The following is an 18696-nucleotide window of genomic DNA, read 5'->3' on the forward strand; positions in this document are numbered from 1 at the left end:
CTAGCACATGTTTTGTTATCTAAGAAATAAGGATCTTATTTGCTTTTGATTTCTGCTCCAGGCATTCTGTGAGAATAAAGTTCAACACTGTTGTCCGAGCCTTTCATTTCAGTGTAGTCAAACAGTATTTGGGGCTTGCCGAACACTTCTTAAACAAACTCACAGGGGGTCAGACCCAGGCTAAATGAAACAGAATCAAGGGGACTTGGGTTAGCTATTACTAACCATACCAGTTTCAATGGGACCTAAGTACAGCTAACTTCTTCTGGATGCAACCCAAGAGCATAGTCCCTATATTCAATCTCCTCTCCTGAAAGTCCTTCCTCCCTATTCCCACGTGTGAGCACTGGTTGAGCTCAATGTCATCCATGTGAGCGTCATCTCTGTACACCCCTTTTCTCCACACTGAAATCTGGTTCACACATTCATACCTACATTTGATGAGTCATGAATCATACATAATACACTGCGTCTTTTCTAGAAAAAGAGGTGCCGGAACTCAGCTGAACGCCTCCCTTGTTCTCTTATAATGGCAAGTGTGCCCACCCGAGAGGGACTGGAACTGAGTTCTGACGAGTTCTGGCTTGGGGAAAAAGCCCTGCTTAGCCACATGTGTGAACTATATCAACTGAAATAATTTGTTGAGTTGACTTTGGGCAGTAGGAAAGTTGTGCTGGCAATATCTGTCACACCAGCCCATCCACACATCCAAGACTTTAGTTTGCAGCTGGCAAGTAACAAACATAGATGTGCAAACTTGAGCTTATATTAGTGGGGGCTGGTTCATTAGGGCTAACCAAACACCACCCCACCAACCTCAATCTTTCCTCGGCCTTCTTACTTCTTACAACCACTCCAGGGGATGACGCTGCCTGTCAGCTTCCTCCTCCTCCTTGGTCTCTGGATTTCCCTTGCAGAACTCAACAGGGAGGCAAGCTGGGGACAAACTTCCACCGGTGACTTGGCTCTGTCTGTCACTGGCTCTGGCTCCACCTATTTTTGGTACCAATAAGCACCAGCCACCCCTGACTTATATATGTGTTGGGAAAACATGTGCGAACTAGACCTGGGCATCTAAGGCCCATTTTATTTTGCTGCTTTTGGCAGAGGGGCTTCGTGGATTTCCCACTTTTAGAGTGCAAGTTAAAGAAACTTCGTCCACGCACACACAAAGTGGAAGTGTCTGTTTTCCAGGCAGAGCTGAGAACCCCCCGCCCCATTTTCACCTTAGCGGTTCTCCATGAAACAAGGAAGCCCGACATGTGTGGCATCTGACCCCGGGAGTCACGAGCACCTGCCGGATTTGTGCTGCCCCCCCCCCCACTCGCCCCAGGGCAAGGAAGCTTCGCAACGCGCGTAGGCGCCGAAGAGCACGTGGGCACAAGCCCCTCCTCTGGAGAGGGGGAGACGGAGTCAGATTGAGAAAACCCGGACCGGGAGGAGTGGTGGATCCGGCTGGGGCAGGTGTGATCTCTTTTCTCGCCCAGGGCAACTTCTCCGCTCGCCACAGGTTGGGGCGAGGCCAGCCGGTCGACTTCGAGTCTCTGACGAAGGGAGAAGAGCCAAGAGCGCGCAGAGGCCGTCCCAATAATTTGTTAGTCTTGAAGTTGCTCTTGCCAAACGAGACTCCTTGGAGTTTTCGCTGGCAGGGCTGCGCTGCTCCTCTGGGAACAGCGAGCGAGCGAAGATCGGCGGCGGCGCGGAAGAAACGATCGCACCCACAGCCTCCTTGGGTCCCGTCTCCGGCAGCCGCGTCCTCTTCGCGTCGCTTCTCCCGGGGATGCGCTGATCTCTGCTGAGCCTCGGCAGGAAAGAGCACATGGAGCGACCGGAGCCGCTCTGGGTGAACAGTAGCTGCGCCAACGGTGAGTAAGAGCGCTCGCTTGGCCGCCGCACGCGGGTTACGAGGAGGGAGATAGAGAAGGGGCTGCTCGGCTGCTCTCCTCCTCCTCCTCTTCTTTTCCTGCTTCCACTTCCCAAGGTTAGGGAGACCTTTCCATCTCTATCAGGCGAGTTCCTGGTCCAAAAAACGGATCGGTCCTTCCCACGCTGGCAGACAAACCCAATAAAATAATCGCTTTGCCCCCTTTTGCTGGAATACATATCATTTTAAGAGGGAGATCAGAAAATTTATAAGGTCTTCAGAACCTCTTGCCCCACGTCGCCCTTGAGGTCTGTGTGGCTCCGAAGAGTGGCCTGCTTTGCGTAACCGTGGGGTTTGGGAAGGTGGCGTTTTCTTCTCCTTCGGTTCTCCAGGCGATTGCAGGAGCTTCCTCTGTCTCCTTCCCTCCGGGTGCCCGTAGGTCGCCAAGCAAGCAAGCAAGCAAGCCAAGCGATTGTGCAAAGTACGCCTGTAGAGGCAGGTGCAGAGATTAAAAACAAAAAGGAGAAGCTTGTTTGGCGAGGGGGCTCGTTCTCACGATCAGCCCGGCCAGTCTCCTCCTTTGCAGGTGAAACTCAAACTTAAAGAGCAGGATTTCCCCGGGAGTGTTTTACTTCAACTAGCGAGGTGGCCGTGAGATCGAATTAGAAGTAATTGTATAGTTCCTTCTTCTACCGTTTATGGAAGAGGCAGTTCTTGTGAGCGCTTGTGGGAACATGAGAAGCTGCATTGTATCAGGTCAGACCCTTGGCCAGTCTAGTCCAGTATTGTTTACACTGACTCCCAGTGGCTCCCCAGAGTTTCCCAGCTCAACTTGAAGATGCCAGGGATTGAATTTGGGACCTGCATGCAAAGCAGACTCTCTAGCACTGAGCTGTTCACCCCTAGAGAAACAACAAGAACTCTGGTGGCAGGTGAGCTGCGTGCCCTGATGTATCAATGAGGTTGAACTTCTAACTCCTATCAGCCCCAACCAGTGTAGCCAATGGGAGATGTAGTCTGACAATCTCTGGGAGGTTCATCCCACAGGTAAAAGGGCAAAGGAAAGATTAAAGCATGGGAGGTTGGGAACATAATGGCCCTCAAGGCAGTTACTCCAGTATTATCATGTCCACAAACAGAAAGTTCATAAGAAAGTGGAAAAAGCCCTGAAGATTTCCCTCATGCTCTGGTATAATAGCTGCCTTGTCTTAAATTGTGCTGGCTTGACTGAGAATTATGGCTGAGTATTTCAGGATAGGGTTATGGGAGCAGTGGAAGGGTTAGGGTGCTAAGTGGGTGGTGAGAATGGTGAAAAGCAGTGGTGACTTGTGAATCCTACAGAACAATGTGGTGCTGCTCAGATTAGGGTTCCGTGTTCACCTTCCAAAAGGGTATAATATTTCCCCCTCCATTCACAAGCAAAAGTAATAGAGATGGCTTCTTTTGCTGCCCTTCCGCTGCTGCTTACGGTAATTTGCTAAGAATGTTTTGAAACAGGATCAAAAGCCACATCTGCTTTCATGAGTCTGTTTTGTCATAGGCTTCTTGTGAAATAGGCTGTAAAAGACAATAGAAGCATATGACCCATAAGTCTTCAAGATTATCTTCTGTTAGCTGCTCCTTGGATTCATGTGGCTTTATTGGCTTGTGGCTCTTTTTAAATATTTATATTTTATTGAGGTTATAATAGTGAGTTAAAGTAAATAGTGAAGGAAAGAATATAAAATGGAAAAAGAAATAATCATCATAATAATTTTCTTATTTATACCCCACCCATCTGGCTGGGTTTCCAAATATTAAAAACATTTTAAAAAGAAGAGGAAAACAGCAATAACAAAATAACAATAAAATACAAAACTATATAGTATAGTATGTAGTATGTAGATGGATAGAATTATTGTTTCCCTCAGTATATGATGATTCATGTATCACTATGGTTTTGATAAAAAACGTTCCAAAGTATCATTAAATTTGTCCATGCCAGATGTCAGATCATCTGAAAGGGATCTGTTCATGGGTTCCAGGAGTTGTCATGTCAGCTATCCATTAATTAAAGGATACTTCATCCATATTTTTATCCTTCCAATGTATCAGTATCAATCCTTTTGCAGATGTGAGTTCGTAGAGAATCCATTTACACTGACTGGTAGTCAAGCCTCATATACTGTATTAAGTATATAGTTTAAAATGATGTTATCTTCTGAAATGTTTAACTCTTTCTCCACAATATTTATTCATTCTGCATCTCCAACAGCATGTTGTCACTGAGAGTCCATGTTTATGCAATCATGATGGAATCCAATAAAATCTCTTTTTGTGTGAGGCTTCGTTTATAATCTAATGATACATTGGAAACGGAGGCTAAAATATTATCCCATTCTTTAACTAAGATGGAGCTTGTTAATAATGTATTCCATTTGCTTCTCAAAGTTTGTGCATCAAATTAATTAATACACAGTAAACATTTCTAAAAAGTAATAGCTGGCTTTTTAGCCTCCAGGGATTCAGTCAAGTGTTTGAGTATCAGCTTGGCTTGTGACTATTGGTGTCAGGCATTACAGCAAGGGGATCCAAAGATGAATAAACAGATTTTTAAAATCTATCAATTTCAAAGAAGTTTGCACTGCAGATTAGGACGGAATGGATGGCATACTTTTTCTAAGCTTTTATTTTATTTTTACTCAGGAAAAAAACAGAGCAAAGGAAGAAAGATGTATGGCAGATTTTGATGAGTTTACAACTCTTTCATTCTCTCCTTTAACAGATAATCCTGTATACTTTCATGGCAGTTGGTTTACCTGCTTGTGATTTTATGAATATCTGGCTTGGTTGGCGGGGATGGCAGGCTATGGAGTGGGCATCATAATTAAAGGCCTTGACCTTTGTTGAGATGCCATCAGTCTTTAATAAATACATCACTTTCTCCTTGAAAATTAGAAACTATGTTTTCAAGACCGGAATTCACTAAAAATGTTATTGACTGGGAATTGTTCCAGATGTCTGCTGCTGTGTGTGACACTGCCATTGAAGTATAGAGATGCCTCCCTAAACATGGCCAAGGTGTAAAGAGACAAGCGATTTGAGTTTGAATTGCTCACTGGACAACATATTGCACTCTGTATCCTGAGAAGGTAGTGGGTTGTGGGTCAGCTGCCTGTGGGTCTCATCATTATAGTTGTAAGCTCCTCTGGGTACCTTTTTTTCTTTTTTCTTTTGGCTGAAGAACAGGGCAAAATGCTTCTGATAAAAAACAGCCAACACCTGCAAACCTAAAAGGGAGCAAGTCCTATTGAAAGTGAGACCTACTTGTGAGTAAATACATTGTTAGTTGTACTGGAAATTTGACTTTCGAGTTAAACTGCACATTTGGATGTTTACTTCTGCCCTTTGTGATTTTTATGGAAGTTCGAAGGGCTGATCTACACACACAGTAGACTGAGGTGAGAGAATCTTATGATGCACAAGTGGGCTATACTAGTTCATGCTTCCTGCCAACCCAGCAGTTCGAAAGCACGCTAGTGCAAGTAGATAAACAGGTACCATTGCAGCGGGAAGGTAAACAGCATTTCTGTGCGCTCTGGTTTCCGTCACGGTGTTCTGTAGCTCCAGAAGCGGTTTAGTCTTGCTGGCCACATGACTCAGAAAGCTGTCTATGGACAAACACTGACTCCTTCGGCCTGAAAACGAGATGAGCGCTGCAACCCCATAGTTGCTTTTGACTGGACTTTACCACCCAGGGGTCCTATACCTTTTACCTTTTTACTGCTTCATGCTGTAGTTGGGGGAGAGGGTTACCCATTTTTTATCACTCTCGCATGTACTCAATCAACAAACTTTTTTTAAAAAAACTACTACAGCAAGGAGAAAAATAGTATCTCAGCCCACTTTCTTCTGTGCTGGTTTTCTGTGCAGGTTCCTCCCTCCCCCCAAAAAAGTTGATTTCCCCCTCCCCACAGTCTGAAATTGTACAGTCCATTCTGTTCCCTCAGGAGTCTTACACCTTAGCATTATCACCTTGGCTAGACAGAAGACGCCCCAGATCCCATTTCATTTCTCTTGCAAAGGGTTGAAATTTGGTGGCGCTCTTTGAATTTCCCCTCACAGAATGCAGCAGAATCTGAGCAAATAAATTGGTGTGGTTGTAACTGGCCTCAATCCTCCCCCTTCTCCTTTCTTTTTTACTTGGGCTTTTGAGGATGTTGGTATTCTTGTCAATCCCCGAGGAAGGAAAAGGCTACATGACATTAGGGCATTGTGAGTATGTTGGAGATAAGAATTCACTGTTTGTTTTCAGGCTCACAAAGACTGGTCTGTATCAGGCAAATTGCCAGTGTCAAAACACCACGCCACATTTGCATTACTGTATTTGTAGCATAGCTACAATCCTGCCCTGTTTTATCAGACCATAGGTATATATGTTCTCTCCCTCTCATTTAAAGAGCTCTTGCAAATGGGTACGCACCATTTCCTTTAACCTTTCCTTTAAGGGTCTGGGTTGCCAACAATTTTTTTCATCAGAGCGCCTGTGCAGCAAAGTGGATTTACAATAAACGACCATGTACAAAACAAACAGTAATAGCAAGGAACAAAACACAAAACATCTCAGGGTTCTTAAAAAAACCTGATTAAATAACCAATTTAGTTTAAAAATATTTTTATCACCTATATCCTGAAAACCAATGGGCAGGGTACAGAATAAACCTCCCATGTTCACTAGTTTCACATACTGTCCAGCATTTCTCCTATGAAAATAGGGACATCCCATTCTGTACTGATACTTTTACTATTTATACCCCACACATCTTACTGGGTTGCCCCAGCCACTCTGGACAGCTTCCAACATATAGAGGGTGAGTCCTTTAAAAGAGGCCCCATAGATATAGAGTACTTATGTTCCACGGGGCATCTTTTAAAAGATTTACCCTGTATAAAAACATTTTAAAACATTTTTTAAAAAACCTTCCCTATACTGTACAGGATTGCCTTCAGACGCCTCAGGGGCCAGATAACTTCTTACACTCCAACATTTCTCCAGTGAAATAAGGACAACCTAAGGAATTGCCATCTCATGAGAAGAGTCCCTGGAAAAGACCCTGATGTTGGGAAAGATTGAGGGCACAAGGAGAAGGGGACAACAGAGGACAAGATGGTTGGACAGTGTTCTCAAAGCTATGAACATGAGTTTGACTAAACTGGGAGGCAGTGGAAGACAGGATGCCTGGCGTGCGCTGGTCCATGGGGTCACGAAGAGCCGGACACGACTAAACATCAACAAAGGAATTGCAGGACATTCCAGGATCAAATCAGAAACTGGGATGGCTTCTCTAAATCAGGGATGTCCCTTGAAAATAGGGACACTTGGAGGGTCTGGTTTCATAGCAGAGGTACAACAACCATGAGGCTTTTCCTGTATTGTAGCCACCCACTTTTTCAGATGGGGGCAGCCATTAGCAGGTTATAGTGTTTATCTCTGAACCATTAAAAGGGACACCTGCTATCTTCTATCATACTGTTTTTAAAGGCACAAGCCCAGGCCAAACAACATTTTTTAATCAGTTGGTAACATTATAGAATGTTTCACCTCCCTCTTTGCTTCTGATAGTTCAAGTATCAGTCTGCCCTAACCCAGATCCTCCACAAAGCATTGGAGTCCTTAGGTGTCACTCACTTTGTGTAGCTCAAACAAAGGTCTGGACAAGTTTTGACAGCACCTGCTTCTTCTCCTTTCTCTCCTGTTCCAGAGGGCAAAGTAGAACCTACACATGGAGATCAGGTGCTGTCAAGCCCTTTGGCCACAGTTTACCTTTAGGAATCTTTGCCCAACCTATCCTTATTTGAGTTGTAAGGTTTGTACTCTGCACCTCAACCATCCATAATCCGTTTAGTCACGGAAAAGAAGGATATTTATAGTAATGAGTGGCTTTGTAGAGATGGAAGAGGTGTAATCGTTTCCACCTGTCTTGTATTATGGTGTTAATGAATTGGTGCCTTGGGTGTGTCTTGAGTCTGGGAATCACAGAGGCTCATCAATCCCCACCCACGCTAGCTGACACACCTTAGATCTGGGTGCTGATAAAAATTTCAACTGATGAAACTTGATTTGAATCTGTGTTCGTTCCAGTTAAAACTATGTTGCATGCTTTATTTGCAGAGCAGTCTATGCGTATGTATGTGCTGAGAGAGAGTGTGTGTTTCAGTTCAATGCTCCAAAAATTCTCCTTTCTCCCTGGTTTTATATCCAGCCTGAGGGGAACCTACTTCAGCCCAAGGCTCAAATTCTTCATGAGCCGCATGTCTGTGGTACTGGGTGGGACCAGAGGCAACAATGGGTGGAGAAACAGGTCTTACCTTCCTAAAATAAAGGTTTCTACATATGTACCCACCCACTTCTGTCTGTCATCCAGCCAGGCAGTAGGCTGGGAATAAAGGGATGCAGGCTGGGAAGGACCCCAAAGCCAGACAGAGAGGCCTGAAGGTCTGTGTTCAGCCCTAGGCCTGAAGTTCTTCACCACTGATCTAGCATGTTGACTGCATTGGGAATATTTTATTCTCTCCTATGTGAAGATGATAGTGTTACCGGTACCAAGTCCAAAACGCTGTCCCTCCCAGGCCAATAAAGAGACAGTGGGTGGAAAAGTAAAAGTTTTTTCTCAATTGCTGCACAGAGACTCAGCAGGATATCTCCAAAATCGAGCACACAAAATACAAAGCATTTATGCCACTGTAGCAAGCAAACAAGCACATGATTTCTTGCGTCACTATTAGCTTGTGTGAACAAAGCGTGCCTAAGTCAGGTATTCTACTTGGCCACAGAACAATTACTCACTTATCCTTCTTCATATCGTGCTCAGGCCATTCCAGGTGTGACTGGCCTTGTACTTGCAACTGTGGGAACATCTTGCTGTTGTGACTGTGTTTATGCGGACTCAGCAGGCTGTGGTTAACTATATATATGCATGCAAACTTCAGAGCTATGGCACCTAGGTATCACTAGTGTTTAGTTTGACTTTGACTTTTATTTAGTTAACTTATTTCAGTTCTTGCTGAGGTAGGATTTATTTATTTATTATTTATTTATTTATTTATTTCATTTTCAAAGGTAAACTCACAAGTTTTGAGCCTTTCTCAGTGTTGTTGCTTTAACAAGGATACCGCATTTGTTGGCACAATTTGAACAATCATGTCTTGGCTTAGTAAGCTGAGATTTCAACAAGCCTTTCTCCTGAGCAATGCATCCCTTTCACTCCTTCCTTTGTGGCAGGAGTGATCAAACCAGGAAGCCTCTAATTAGCCACACTTCCCCATTTAGTCTGAACGAAGAAACCATGATTACCAGCATTGGAACAAGTTGGGATATTAAAGTTCAGTTTGAAGTTAGTTTAATAACCTGGCCTGTTCCAAAGCTAGTAACCTGGTTCAGAGGAAACAGGAAACTATGGTTCATTATAAACTCCATGAAGGGGGTAGAGAAGGGGCTGCCAGGGTGGACAAAAGGTGTGTTCATATCTTAGTTTATTAAGATGAGATTTGATTGTTTGAATCAACCAGTTATATAGTCCCATATAAATCTGTAAATCATGATTTATTTGCATTTGCAAAAAAGGGGGGTTAGTTAATATCCTCAGTCGCAGCTCAGTCAAGTTTTTCCAGTTTTATATTTTTTGATAAATGATTTGTTAGTGATGAAATGTTACTGATTCAGTACAAGTGTATGAAAGAGATTTTGAGAAATGCTCTCTTTATATGATGCAATACATTGTAAGACAGACTGTAAGACATACAGCATTATGTCAGCTGTACAGTTTGTTTTTTGGGCAACATCTAAGGCTCTTCATAGGAGGGAATTCTGATGAACAGGTAACATTCCCTTACTTCCATCATCCATACAGTAACGACATTTATTAGTTCATGGAACTGTTAGAAATCTAATAAGTGCAAAAGCTAACCGTGTTCTTGTGCATGTTCTAGAACAATCATGTTCTAGTGATCTAGCAGGACATTTCTTTTCTTCTTTCAAGGAAGCAAAGGACCTAAATAATGGCATGTTTTGAGCATGACACGTAAAATAAAGGCAGCAAATGTATTATTTGCTTAAAGTCTTAATTTCTGCCCTCTTCCCATTTTCTTGTCTTCCCAGGTTCATTATTAGCTCTGACATGCCTTTCTGGGCAGACGTTCTGTCAGGTTGTTGGGAATGTCAGCTCAACAGTCGTACCCCACAATAATATCACCTTAAACACAAACTGGATGGTACAGATAGAAGACAAATATGGCTTCTACATTGGCTTGGCCTTGGCCATCTTCTCCAGCTTCTTGATTGGCAGCAGCGTCATCCTTAAGAAAAAAGGACTGCGTCGGCTTGTGGAGACAGGAGGCACCAGGGCAGGTATGGTTTCAATGGCTCAGGAGGTGGGTGAGGAATTATTTTCTGAACGAGCTCTGGTTGTATCTGAGACAGGGCTGGCTAATATGGCGCCCTTCAGATGTTTTGAACCACAAGTCCCATCAGTCCTGACCACTGGCTGACAGGAATCGTCATGCACATCTTGAGGGTATCATGTTGGCTATTGCTGAGAGATCTGACTTTGAGCCTCAAAGTGTTTTGGATTCTGAAGGCCTTTGCCTACACATTACACAGAGGTAAATCCTTGCCTGAACAGGCAACTACAGCCAATCACAGTTCATTAGGGAGTGTGCCTGTATGACACGTTTCTCCAACTCATTGAACTTCAACTGGTAGATGAAGGCAGGTGTAGCTGGTCAACAACTTGCCTCAACTTGCCTCAACCCTGACCTTTGGTCATGCTGGGTGGGGGCTGATGGGAATTACAGTCCAACATCCAGAAAGCACCACATTGGCAACCTATCTCTGCGCTACTTTGTTACAGCTGGACCTAAGGTGAGTCTCAACAGCAACACCGACACCATGCAGATACGATGAAAATGAAGAAGCGGGTCCCCAAGTGCATTTAACTAAATCTATTTTTTGGTTGGTTCATTCATTCACAATCTATTTTATACCTCAACTCAATAATCTTCCTAGGATGGTTTACTAAAATAATTTTAAAAATGGAGAAAATAGAATAATGCGAAATCCACAAAATTATAAAAGCAGCAAAAAAGTCAGCAAGATTAAAATGGCACCTAATAAATTTGGGAACAGTTTCTGACACTGAAGAGACAATAATGTAATCACCAGCCAAACCTCTTCAGCATTCCACTCCTGGGATGCCACCACCGAGTAGACTCTTTTTCTGGAAGTAACTCGTCTCACCTTGGATGGTGGTGGTAGTGCGAGGCACTTGCAGGGAGGCTCTCCAGTGAATATCTTAATGCCCCTGTTTTGCAAAGCTTGAAGGCAACAGACTAGCTCTTTCTCTAAGAAAAATATCAGCCGTCCTTGCTAAAAGGAAATAAACTCGAAGAGCACACACAGGTTCTATAGCTCTTACAGGACCATGGAGATTCTAGACTTTGCTGTTCTACTCTCTTCCCCTGTATCTGCCCCATCTAATCTCATGCCCATCTAGGCATTCGGGCCATATTTGTTGTCATGGTATCTAGGTACCTCCCTCTTTCTCTTGCATTTTAACATTCCTGAAAGTCTGACATCTATTGATAGGTGGTGCTTCCTGTTTTGCCAGTACCTATTTTCAGTCTTAAGCTGCTTTGGTTTCCAATAAAATACTGGAATCGGGATTCTTGTGTGTAGCAGCTGATAATCTCACTCTGTGTTTTTCCAACAAAGTTTTTTTTTACCTTGTTTTTCAGTGTCATGTCTTGTTCTAAAACTAGGATATCATTATTATGAATAGTAATAACGTTCAGTTAGCTATGGTGGGAGTCACTATACTGATATGCATTGACAAATAGCTTTTAGATCAAGGCCTCAAATTTGCAGGGAGCTTCCACAAGTAGAGCTGGTTCTCAGCTGCAGGCACTTAGCTGCAAAGCATGTAGGGTCAGGGGGTAGGATCCTAATGGAGGCACTGGGATCTTTCAAGTGCATCCTTGATGTCATCCCCCTCCCCCAGTCTCATGCAATGGAAAACATATGAGGGGGAATACTTGATTAGGGTAGCATCACAATCACAAAAATATAAGAAGAGTCTTGCTGGATCAGACCAATGGCCCACCTAGTCCAGCATCCTGTTCTTACACTGACCAGGCTTTTTGGAAGCCTGAAAACAGGGTTTGCTAATATAGATTTGGGGAGATAATGATCTGACCTGCCAGCCAGAGTAGATTCTCCACCCCGTCATAGTTTAGTATTGAGTGCAAAAGGGCCTGGGCCAAAAGCATTATAATATGCCAAATGGCATTAGGCAAACACCATCGTATTCTTTTAGACACCTGTGAGAAAATTTTCTGTTTTGGTGGGCCTGTTTAGACACATGATTTGTTACATGTTTTGTTGTGTTTCATTTTTTGAAATGTTAAATATGTTTTGCTTTATTTTTGATTGCATTTTTATTATTTATGTGTTTGCCACTGTTGGGTTGAAATAACGACAGACAGGTAGCGAGCGTCATCTGGGAGGCACCTCTTGAGCAAGTTTCGGGGTGTCTCTTTTATTGAATATTACAGCATTGCCACGTATGTGCTTATTGCTGATTGGTCAACACAAATACAATACAAGGGTTGCATATAAGCATTAATCACCAATAGATTAAAGGCTGGGAAAGGGAACACAGAATTGGACAGGCGTGAAAACCTCCTTATTAAACTTTTACTCGTGATTGATATAGCATTCATCCGTAGATGTGGTCAACTATGCATTAAGAACGGGTCAGGTACAATGTTTTCCTGAACTCAATGTGAACTGAACATGCTAAGGTGGTGAGTGAATGTCTTAGTATTAGAATGGTTTGTGCAGCATTATGTACAGAAGCGAAGCTTAGGAGCAAGACTTCCCATCAGGCCACAGTCATGTGCAAGACTTCCCATCAGGCCACAGTCATGTGTAGAATCATAGCATCCCATCATGCCACTCTGGGCTTCTTTGGGAGAAAAGGCAGGATATAAGATGGAGGGAGGGATGGCTAAAATTCATATGATGATGTGTGTCAAAAATGTGCTCTATAATTATCTTGAACATGAAATGCTTTCTTGTCATTCTGGGAAGGAAGTTAAAAATGCACCCAGAACCCACTGGTTTGCATGTGTTTTATCTCTTTTTGTTTCTATATAATTTTACCTAGTATGTGGTTCTTATTTCCTTTTGAAGTCTCTAAGCATGTGTGCCTTTTGCTTTCCCAGGGGATGGAGGCCATGGCTACCTTAGGGACTGGCTGTGGTGGGCTGGCTTGCTGACCAGTAAGTATGGTTATTCACACTAGCCTGGATTTGTTCCTATCAAATCTTTATCACTTTCCCTCTTTTTACTGCTACCATGTGGAGGCCATTTCCATTGGTAGTGCGCCACATGCTAACAGTGATATTTGAGAGCCTTTACCCACAATGACATGGGAAATGTCTAGGTCATCAAACTAAACTATATGGAGAAGGCCTTTCAGTCTTTACCACCATTGCATGAAGCATGCATTCAGCTTTCTTCAGCTTCCCTGTGGGGACTGAAATGTATAGAGCTCATCACCAAGGCTGGGGTAGAGGGAATGATCATCACCAGGGCCAACCCAAAACATAGTGGTACATGAAACAAAGCACAAAATGGTGCCCTCCCCCTGGAAGAAGGGTTGAGTTAAGATCTACATGAGGAACAAATTGGGGAATCAAATCAACCTTATCTGATGGCTGAAGTGGGAATCAAAGACTGTCATTGGGAGTAAAAGGTCCTGCTCTGAATTGTGTCCAAGAGACGCAATAGGGCAGCTCCCACCATTTCCTCCCTATGGGTAGGAGACCAGCAGTGCACCCTATTCACCAAGAGGCTGCTATAGAGGCATGGAGTGGGGGAGCTGCTAAGGAGGTGGCAGATCCAGCCTCCAAGGAGTGTGACACAGCTGTTGTTGCCACATCAGCAGTAGCAGTAGGCAGTACATTCCTCTGTGGATCTTGCCACCTGAGGTGGTCACCTCACCTTGCCTCATGGGTGGTGGGAGATGTAGGAGGCTACCTTGTTGCTGCCCCTGGCATCAGCTTTCATGGGCTAGAGTCCACTTCAGAAGGACTTTGAAGCAGATTCTAGTCCATGGGCAGGCAAACTAAGGCCCGGGGGCTGGATCCAGCCCAATCGCCTTCTAAATCCAGCCCACAGACGGTCTGGAAATCAGCGTGTTTTTACATGAGTAGAAAGTGTCCTTTTATTTAAAATGCATCTCTGGGTTATTTGTGGGGCATAGTTCATATTTCCCCCAAAAAATATAGTCCAGCCCCCCACAAGGTCTGAGGGACAGTGGACTGGCCCCCTGCTGAAAAAGTTTGCTTACCCCTGTATCTAGTCCATGAAAGCTTATGACACTCTTAAAGGTGCTCCAAGGCTTTGGAAGCTACTGACCCAAGGCAGTGATCAGTCATTTTAGCATTGTCTGGTTTGCTAGGATTGGGTCCATTTTCTAAAATTGGCTGGGCACATCTGCCACCATATTGGATTCTGATCCATTACTCAGGAGATATTTGGTCAATACTTTTCGCACGGAGTTCCTTGAATCTACAACATGACTCTTAAGATGCCTTTTCTTGTTAAAAAAATGAAAACACAACAGTGATTGCTGTAAAACCATCTTTCTCCTGGTTTTTAACTCCAGTGCTCTTTTTCATTGGGCCAAACTATGCACTGAATGCAAACAAGATTAGCAAAAACGCTTGAGGAGGAATAGCACTCATTGTAATTTACCTGTTCTCTGTTTATCCTTTGGCTGTTTGCTCAGTGGGTGGAGGAGAAGCTGCCAACTTTGCCGCCTATGCCTTTGCTCCTGCAACAATTGTTACTCCGCTCGGAGCCCTGAGCGTGCTCATAAGGTGATTTCCTCTTATTTCTATTCTGTCCTCCCATATTTATTCTAGGTCTGTAAATGTCAGTGGTAGTAACATGACTGGCCATGCAAACAGAAAAGTAGCCTGATAACGTTCTCCCAGTACACAGAAGCCAAACATTTGCTTCAGCCTGGCTGTTCCCCGCCCCCAAAAGCAGATCTTGCATGATACTTTTTTGACACAGGGGTGACTTTAATGTAGCACTCATTTAAAACAGCAACCAGCAACCTGGTGCCCTCCAGATGTTTTAGACTGAAATTCCAGTCATTCTTGACCATTGCCCATTCTAACTGGAGCTGATGGGAGTTGTGGAGACACCAAAGTAGTGGTCCCAAAGGATGAACTCCCTTTGGGGGCAAAGTGGTGGTGGCAGCCTGACGCATTGCAGCAGCACCCCTTAAATATTAATCTCAGGATTAATGGAAGTCAGTCAATAAGTTACAGGGAGTGTTTTCCTCTTCCCAGCTGTGATAAGACTTGATCAACCTCAAGGGTGTTAGGGCTGCTAGGAAGGGATGTGTGGGTGCAGTTGCTCCCCTCTTCCGTCTCTGTGCTCCTCATCAACTGATACACATGGCAGCTAGAATATGATTGGAGGAGCAAACCGGTTTCATGAGAGTACCCAAAGCTCATCAATATATCAGCTTACTAAGCTAATATATGAGCATCTGAACATGCCCATTAGATGATTGATTCTGATTTGAAGTGTCCAAATACTGCATATATATCTCTGTCACTGAAAGAAGAAGTTCTATAAAAGGCTGTTATTAATGGGACAACCATATATTCTGACTTCTTGTTAGTTTTCTGTATGTTGATTACCTCAAAGCAATTTTATTGATTTTTCTCCCCTATTACCCAGTGCCATTTTGTCCTCGTACCTGCTTGGAGAGCGGCTGAATCTCCTGGGCAAACTCGGTTGCATGCTGAGCATTGTGGGTAGTACAGTTCTTGTGATTCATGCTCCAGAAGAGGAGGAGGTCACCACTCTGGACGAAATGGCCTCTAAACTGAAAGAGCCAGGTAACCAGAAAAGCAGAAGGTTAAAGGTATCACCAACCAGCTATAATTGTAGCTTATTATCTGAATTCCTAGTTCAGGTGGGATGGCAGTGGCATGGCACTTCAGCTTTGAATCCCCTGTGTGGCTGTCATCCTATTTGTGAGCATTGTGGTTCACTGCCATCACCTGAAATGTCTTTGCACCACTGCTGCTGTTTCCTGGAGACATTGCCCCCTTCACAGATCTCTCATGCCCCATTGCCAAATTGGACATGCAAGGGTGTTAAATGTGGAGAGCACACTTTGAAACCCTCTTCAAACTATTTGCACTAAAACACACACTGGTCTAAAGAGGAACCTGTGTACCCAGTGATGTTGGGCGCATGATGCCCTCCCATGATTTTAAGTTATGAATTGTTAACCTGTGGCCCTCTAGGTGTTGTTGGACTCAACCAGCAGTGGCAGTGGTCAGGGGTGATGGGAGCCACATCTTGAGGGCCACGTTGAGAGTGAGCCACCTCCATTCTAAGACCTTGTTCAGGCAGATGTCCAAATAGGTCTTCTGCGTATATATTTTGGTGCATGAATTAGAGCTCGTGCACATGTCTTTCCTTGGATCCTGCCCTTATATGTGCTTATTTTCTGCATTTTGTGCCAGTCCTTTTGGCAGACTCGCCTCACCTAGTTCCATTTGATTAGGTGGAATAGTTCTCATTTCTTACAGCTAGGATTCTATTGCAGTTGAACTCCTTATACCTGTTAGTGGTGTGTTACTGCCTTGCCACAACTTGTACTCAGCTCCTCATAAAACTGCCGCAACCTGGTGATGAATTCCTGACCCCCCTTCTTTTCATTCTTCCAGGTTTCCTTGCTTATGCCAGCATTCTGTTGGCAGTCTGCCTGGTTCTGATTTTCTTCCTCGCCCCACGTTATGGCCAGACCAACATTCTCATCTACCTCACCATCTGTTCTGTGATTGGGGCATTCTCAGTATCTTCAGTCAAAGGACTAGGCATCGCCATTAAAGGCTTTTTTGCTCACTGGCCTGTTCTTAAGGACCCACTCACCTGGATTCTCGTCCTCACATTGGTGGCCTCTATCACCACCCAAATCAACTACCTCAACAAAGCTCTGGACATTTTCAACACCTCTATGGTTTTCCCCATCTACTACGTGCTGTTTACCACCATTGTCATCACCACTTCAGTCATCCTCTTTAAGGAGTGGGTCACCATGTCTGTGGTGGACATCATTGGGACAGTCTGTGGGTTCCTCACCATTATTTTAGGGGTCTTTTTACTCCATGCCTTCAAAGATATGGACATCAGTTTGAGGAACCTGCCACAAACCCTTCAAAACGCTGACGAGGCCCCAGCCGTCAAGGACGACAAGAACATCCTGATAGAGCTGGATAATCCAGAAATCAAGGCTGACAACAAACCCAAAGTATTCATGATCTACAGCTGAAACCTAATAGCAACAATCCTGCAGCTGCAGGAACTTGGACTGAACTGTGTGTAGGTAATACAGGCATGTGCTATATTTTGCATTAACGGGTACGCATACGCATCTTCTGAGAAATAGCAACCAAGTTGAATACCGTGAACTAACTCTCTCATGTTTTGTCTCAGTAACCCTTTCCCCCCATCCTTTGGAATGTCACCGCACACCCCACACTCTGGAATTGCCTTGACTGCTTTGACTGTGCCTGCCTCAGACAAGCAGGTTTTCACTAATCATTTTTTTTTGGGGGGGGATTGGTTCCATCTGTGGTTGCTTCTTGGCCCCTTTGCATGATGTTGTCTCCTCCAGTGTGATCTTCCCTTGAGAGGCTATACTGAGGTGCTGTGAGGCCACAAAGAGCATTCAGATTTGAAGTCCATGACCTGTGAAACTTCAGGGAAAGTTCTTGTGGCCTTTTTCAACCCTGAGTACTCAGTCCTCTACTGAAAGCGTTAACAGAAAATAACTTAAGTCATTCTTCTGATGAGCCAATTAGATCAGATATCAAGCTATGCAAGGACTCTTTTCCCAGACAACTAGCTTTCTGTTGTTGCCTGACAATTCCTGATGAAGGGGTGGTTGCACCATCGTGCGATTGCCTCATCTGTATGGTAAAGAGGGAACAATTTCACTGGGACAATATCACATGGGTCTTTCTGCCTATGCATACTACCCTTTAGTGCCTTTTTGGTCTTCCACTGTTATTAAGTTGTTCTGCTTAAACGTGGATGGAATTAACCCATTAACCTATTGCCCTGATAGTGCAGCAACTGTCTTACAGTGCCAGTGTGTATCAAGAGGACAATTCTGATAGCGGTCCCATTTCTTGTACTATAGTGCCTATGTAATAATGTATTATGAAAAGGCATAACAGCCAATGCAAAATTGTGAAATATGCTTCATCCCTTGTAAACTTCTGGTGAGACAAAATGCTATTTGTATTTCTGTTAGCTTTTGCCATTGTACCAAAGGGTCAGCCATCTAACCAAGGGTGTTTGAGAACCTTTTACCTTACAGTGTACATACAACCATAAGGAGAATCAGTCGACTGCAGTATTCATTCCTGTGGTGGTAAGAATCTTGCCCATGTGCCCAGTTTTTGGTTGCAGGAAGATGATGCAGTTCTCCTCACCACAAGCAGCATACTTCTCATGCAACTTCTGGGTGCAATTGGGCTCAGCACCCATGTTACTCTGATGACTTGACAGCTGCCAGGGAAACATGAAAAGCCCTGGCCCACACCCAAGGAACCCATGTTAAAAAGCTAGGGCCTTTTAACATGATAGATATGAGAGACTGGTGTTGTGATGTAAATATTATTGGCCAATAGCCCTCCATGTTCAAAAGTGCCTTAAGTACCAGAATGATGGTGGTATCTCATGAGTTCTGTTT

General features: G+C 44.0%; 1 protein-coding gene across 1 annotated transcript; it reads left to right on the plus strand.

Annotated features, from left to right (window-relative positions):
* The first annotated feature begins 1410 nt into the window (after positions 1–1410).
* NIPAL4 (NIPA like domain containing 4) lies at positions 1411–18234 on the plus strand. Its single transcript, XM_081901086.1, has 6 exons — positions 1411–1865; positions 10002–10250; positions 13124–13180; positions 14695–14785; positions 15663–15823; positions 16664–18234. Exons 1-6 carry the CDS (start codon positions 1820–1822, stop codon positions 17266–17268), a joined length of 1209 nt encoding a protein of 402 aa, XP_081757212.1. The 5' UTR covers positions 1411–1819; the 3' UTR covers positions 17269–18234.
* Positions 18235–18696: the final 462 nt, after the last annotated feature.

This window comes from Podarcis melisellensis (assembly GCF_964234715.1).
Source record: "Podarcis melisellensis genome assembly, chromosome: 2".
Lineage (NCBI taxonomy): Eukaryota > Metazoa > Chordata > Lepidosauria > Squamata > Lacertidae > Podarcis > Podarcis melisellensis.

What these genes read in the sequence shown, in the direction of transcription:
- NIPAL4 (XM_081901086.1), top strand. Translation starts at nt 1,820, where the DNA reads ATGGAGCGACCGGAGCCGCTCTGGGTGAACAGTAGCTGCGCCAACG. An exon ending in GCCCTGAGCGTGCTCATAAG is followed by an intron (nt 14,786 to 15,662) that starts GTGATTTCCTCT and finishes CCTATTACCCAG; the next exon opens with TGCCATTTTGTCCTCGTACC. An exon ending in CTCTAAACTGAAAGAGCCAG is followed by an intron (nt 15,824 to 16,663) that starts GTAACCAGAAAA and finishes TCATTCTTCCAG; the next exon opens with GTTTCCTTGCTTATGCCAGC.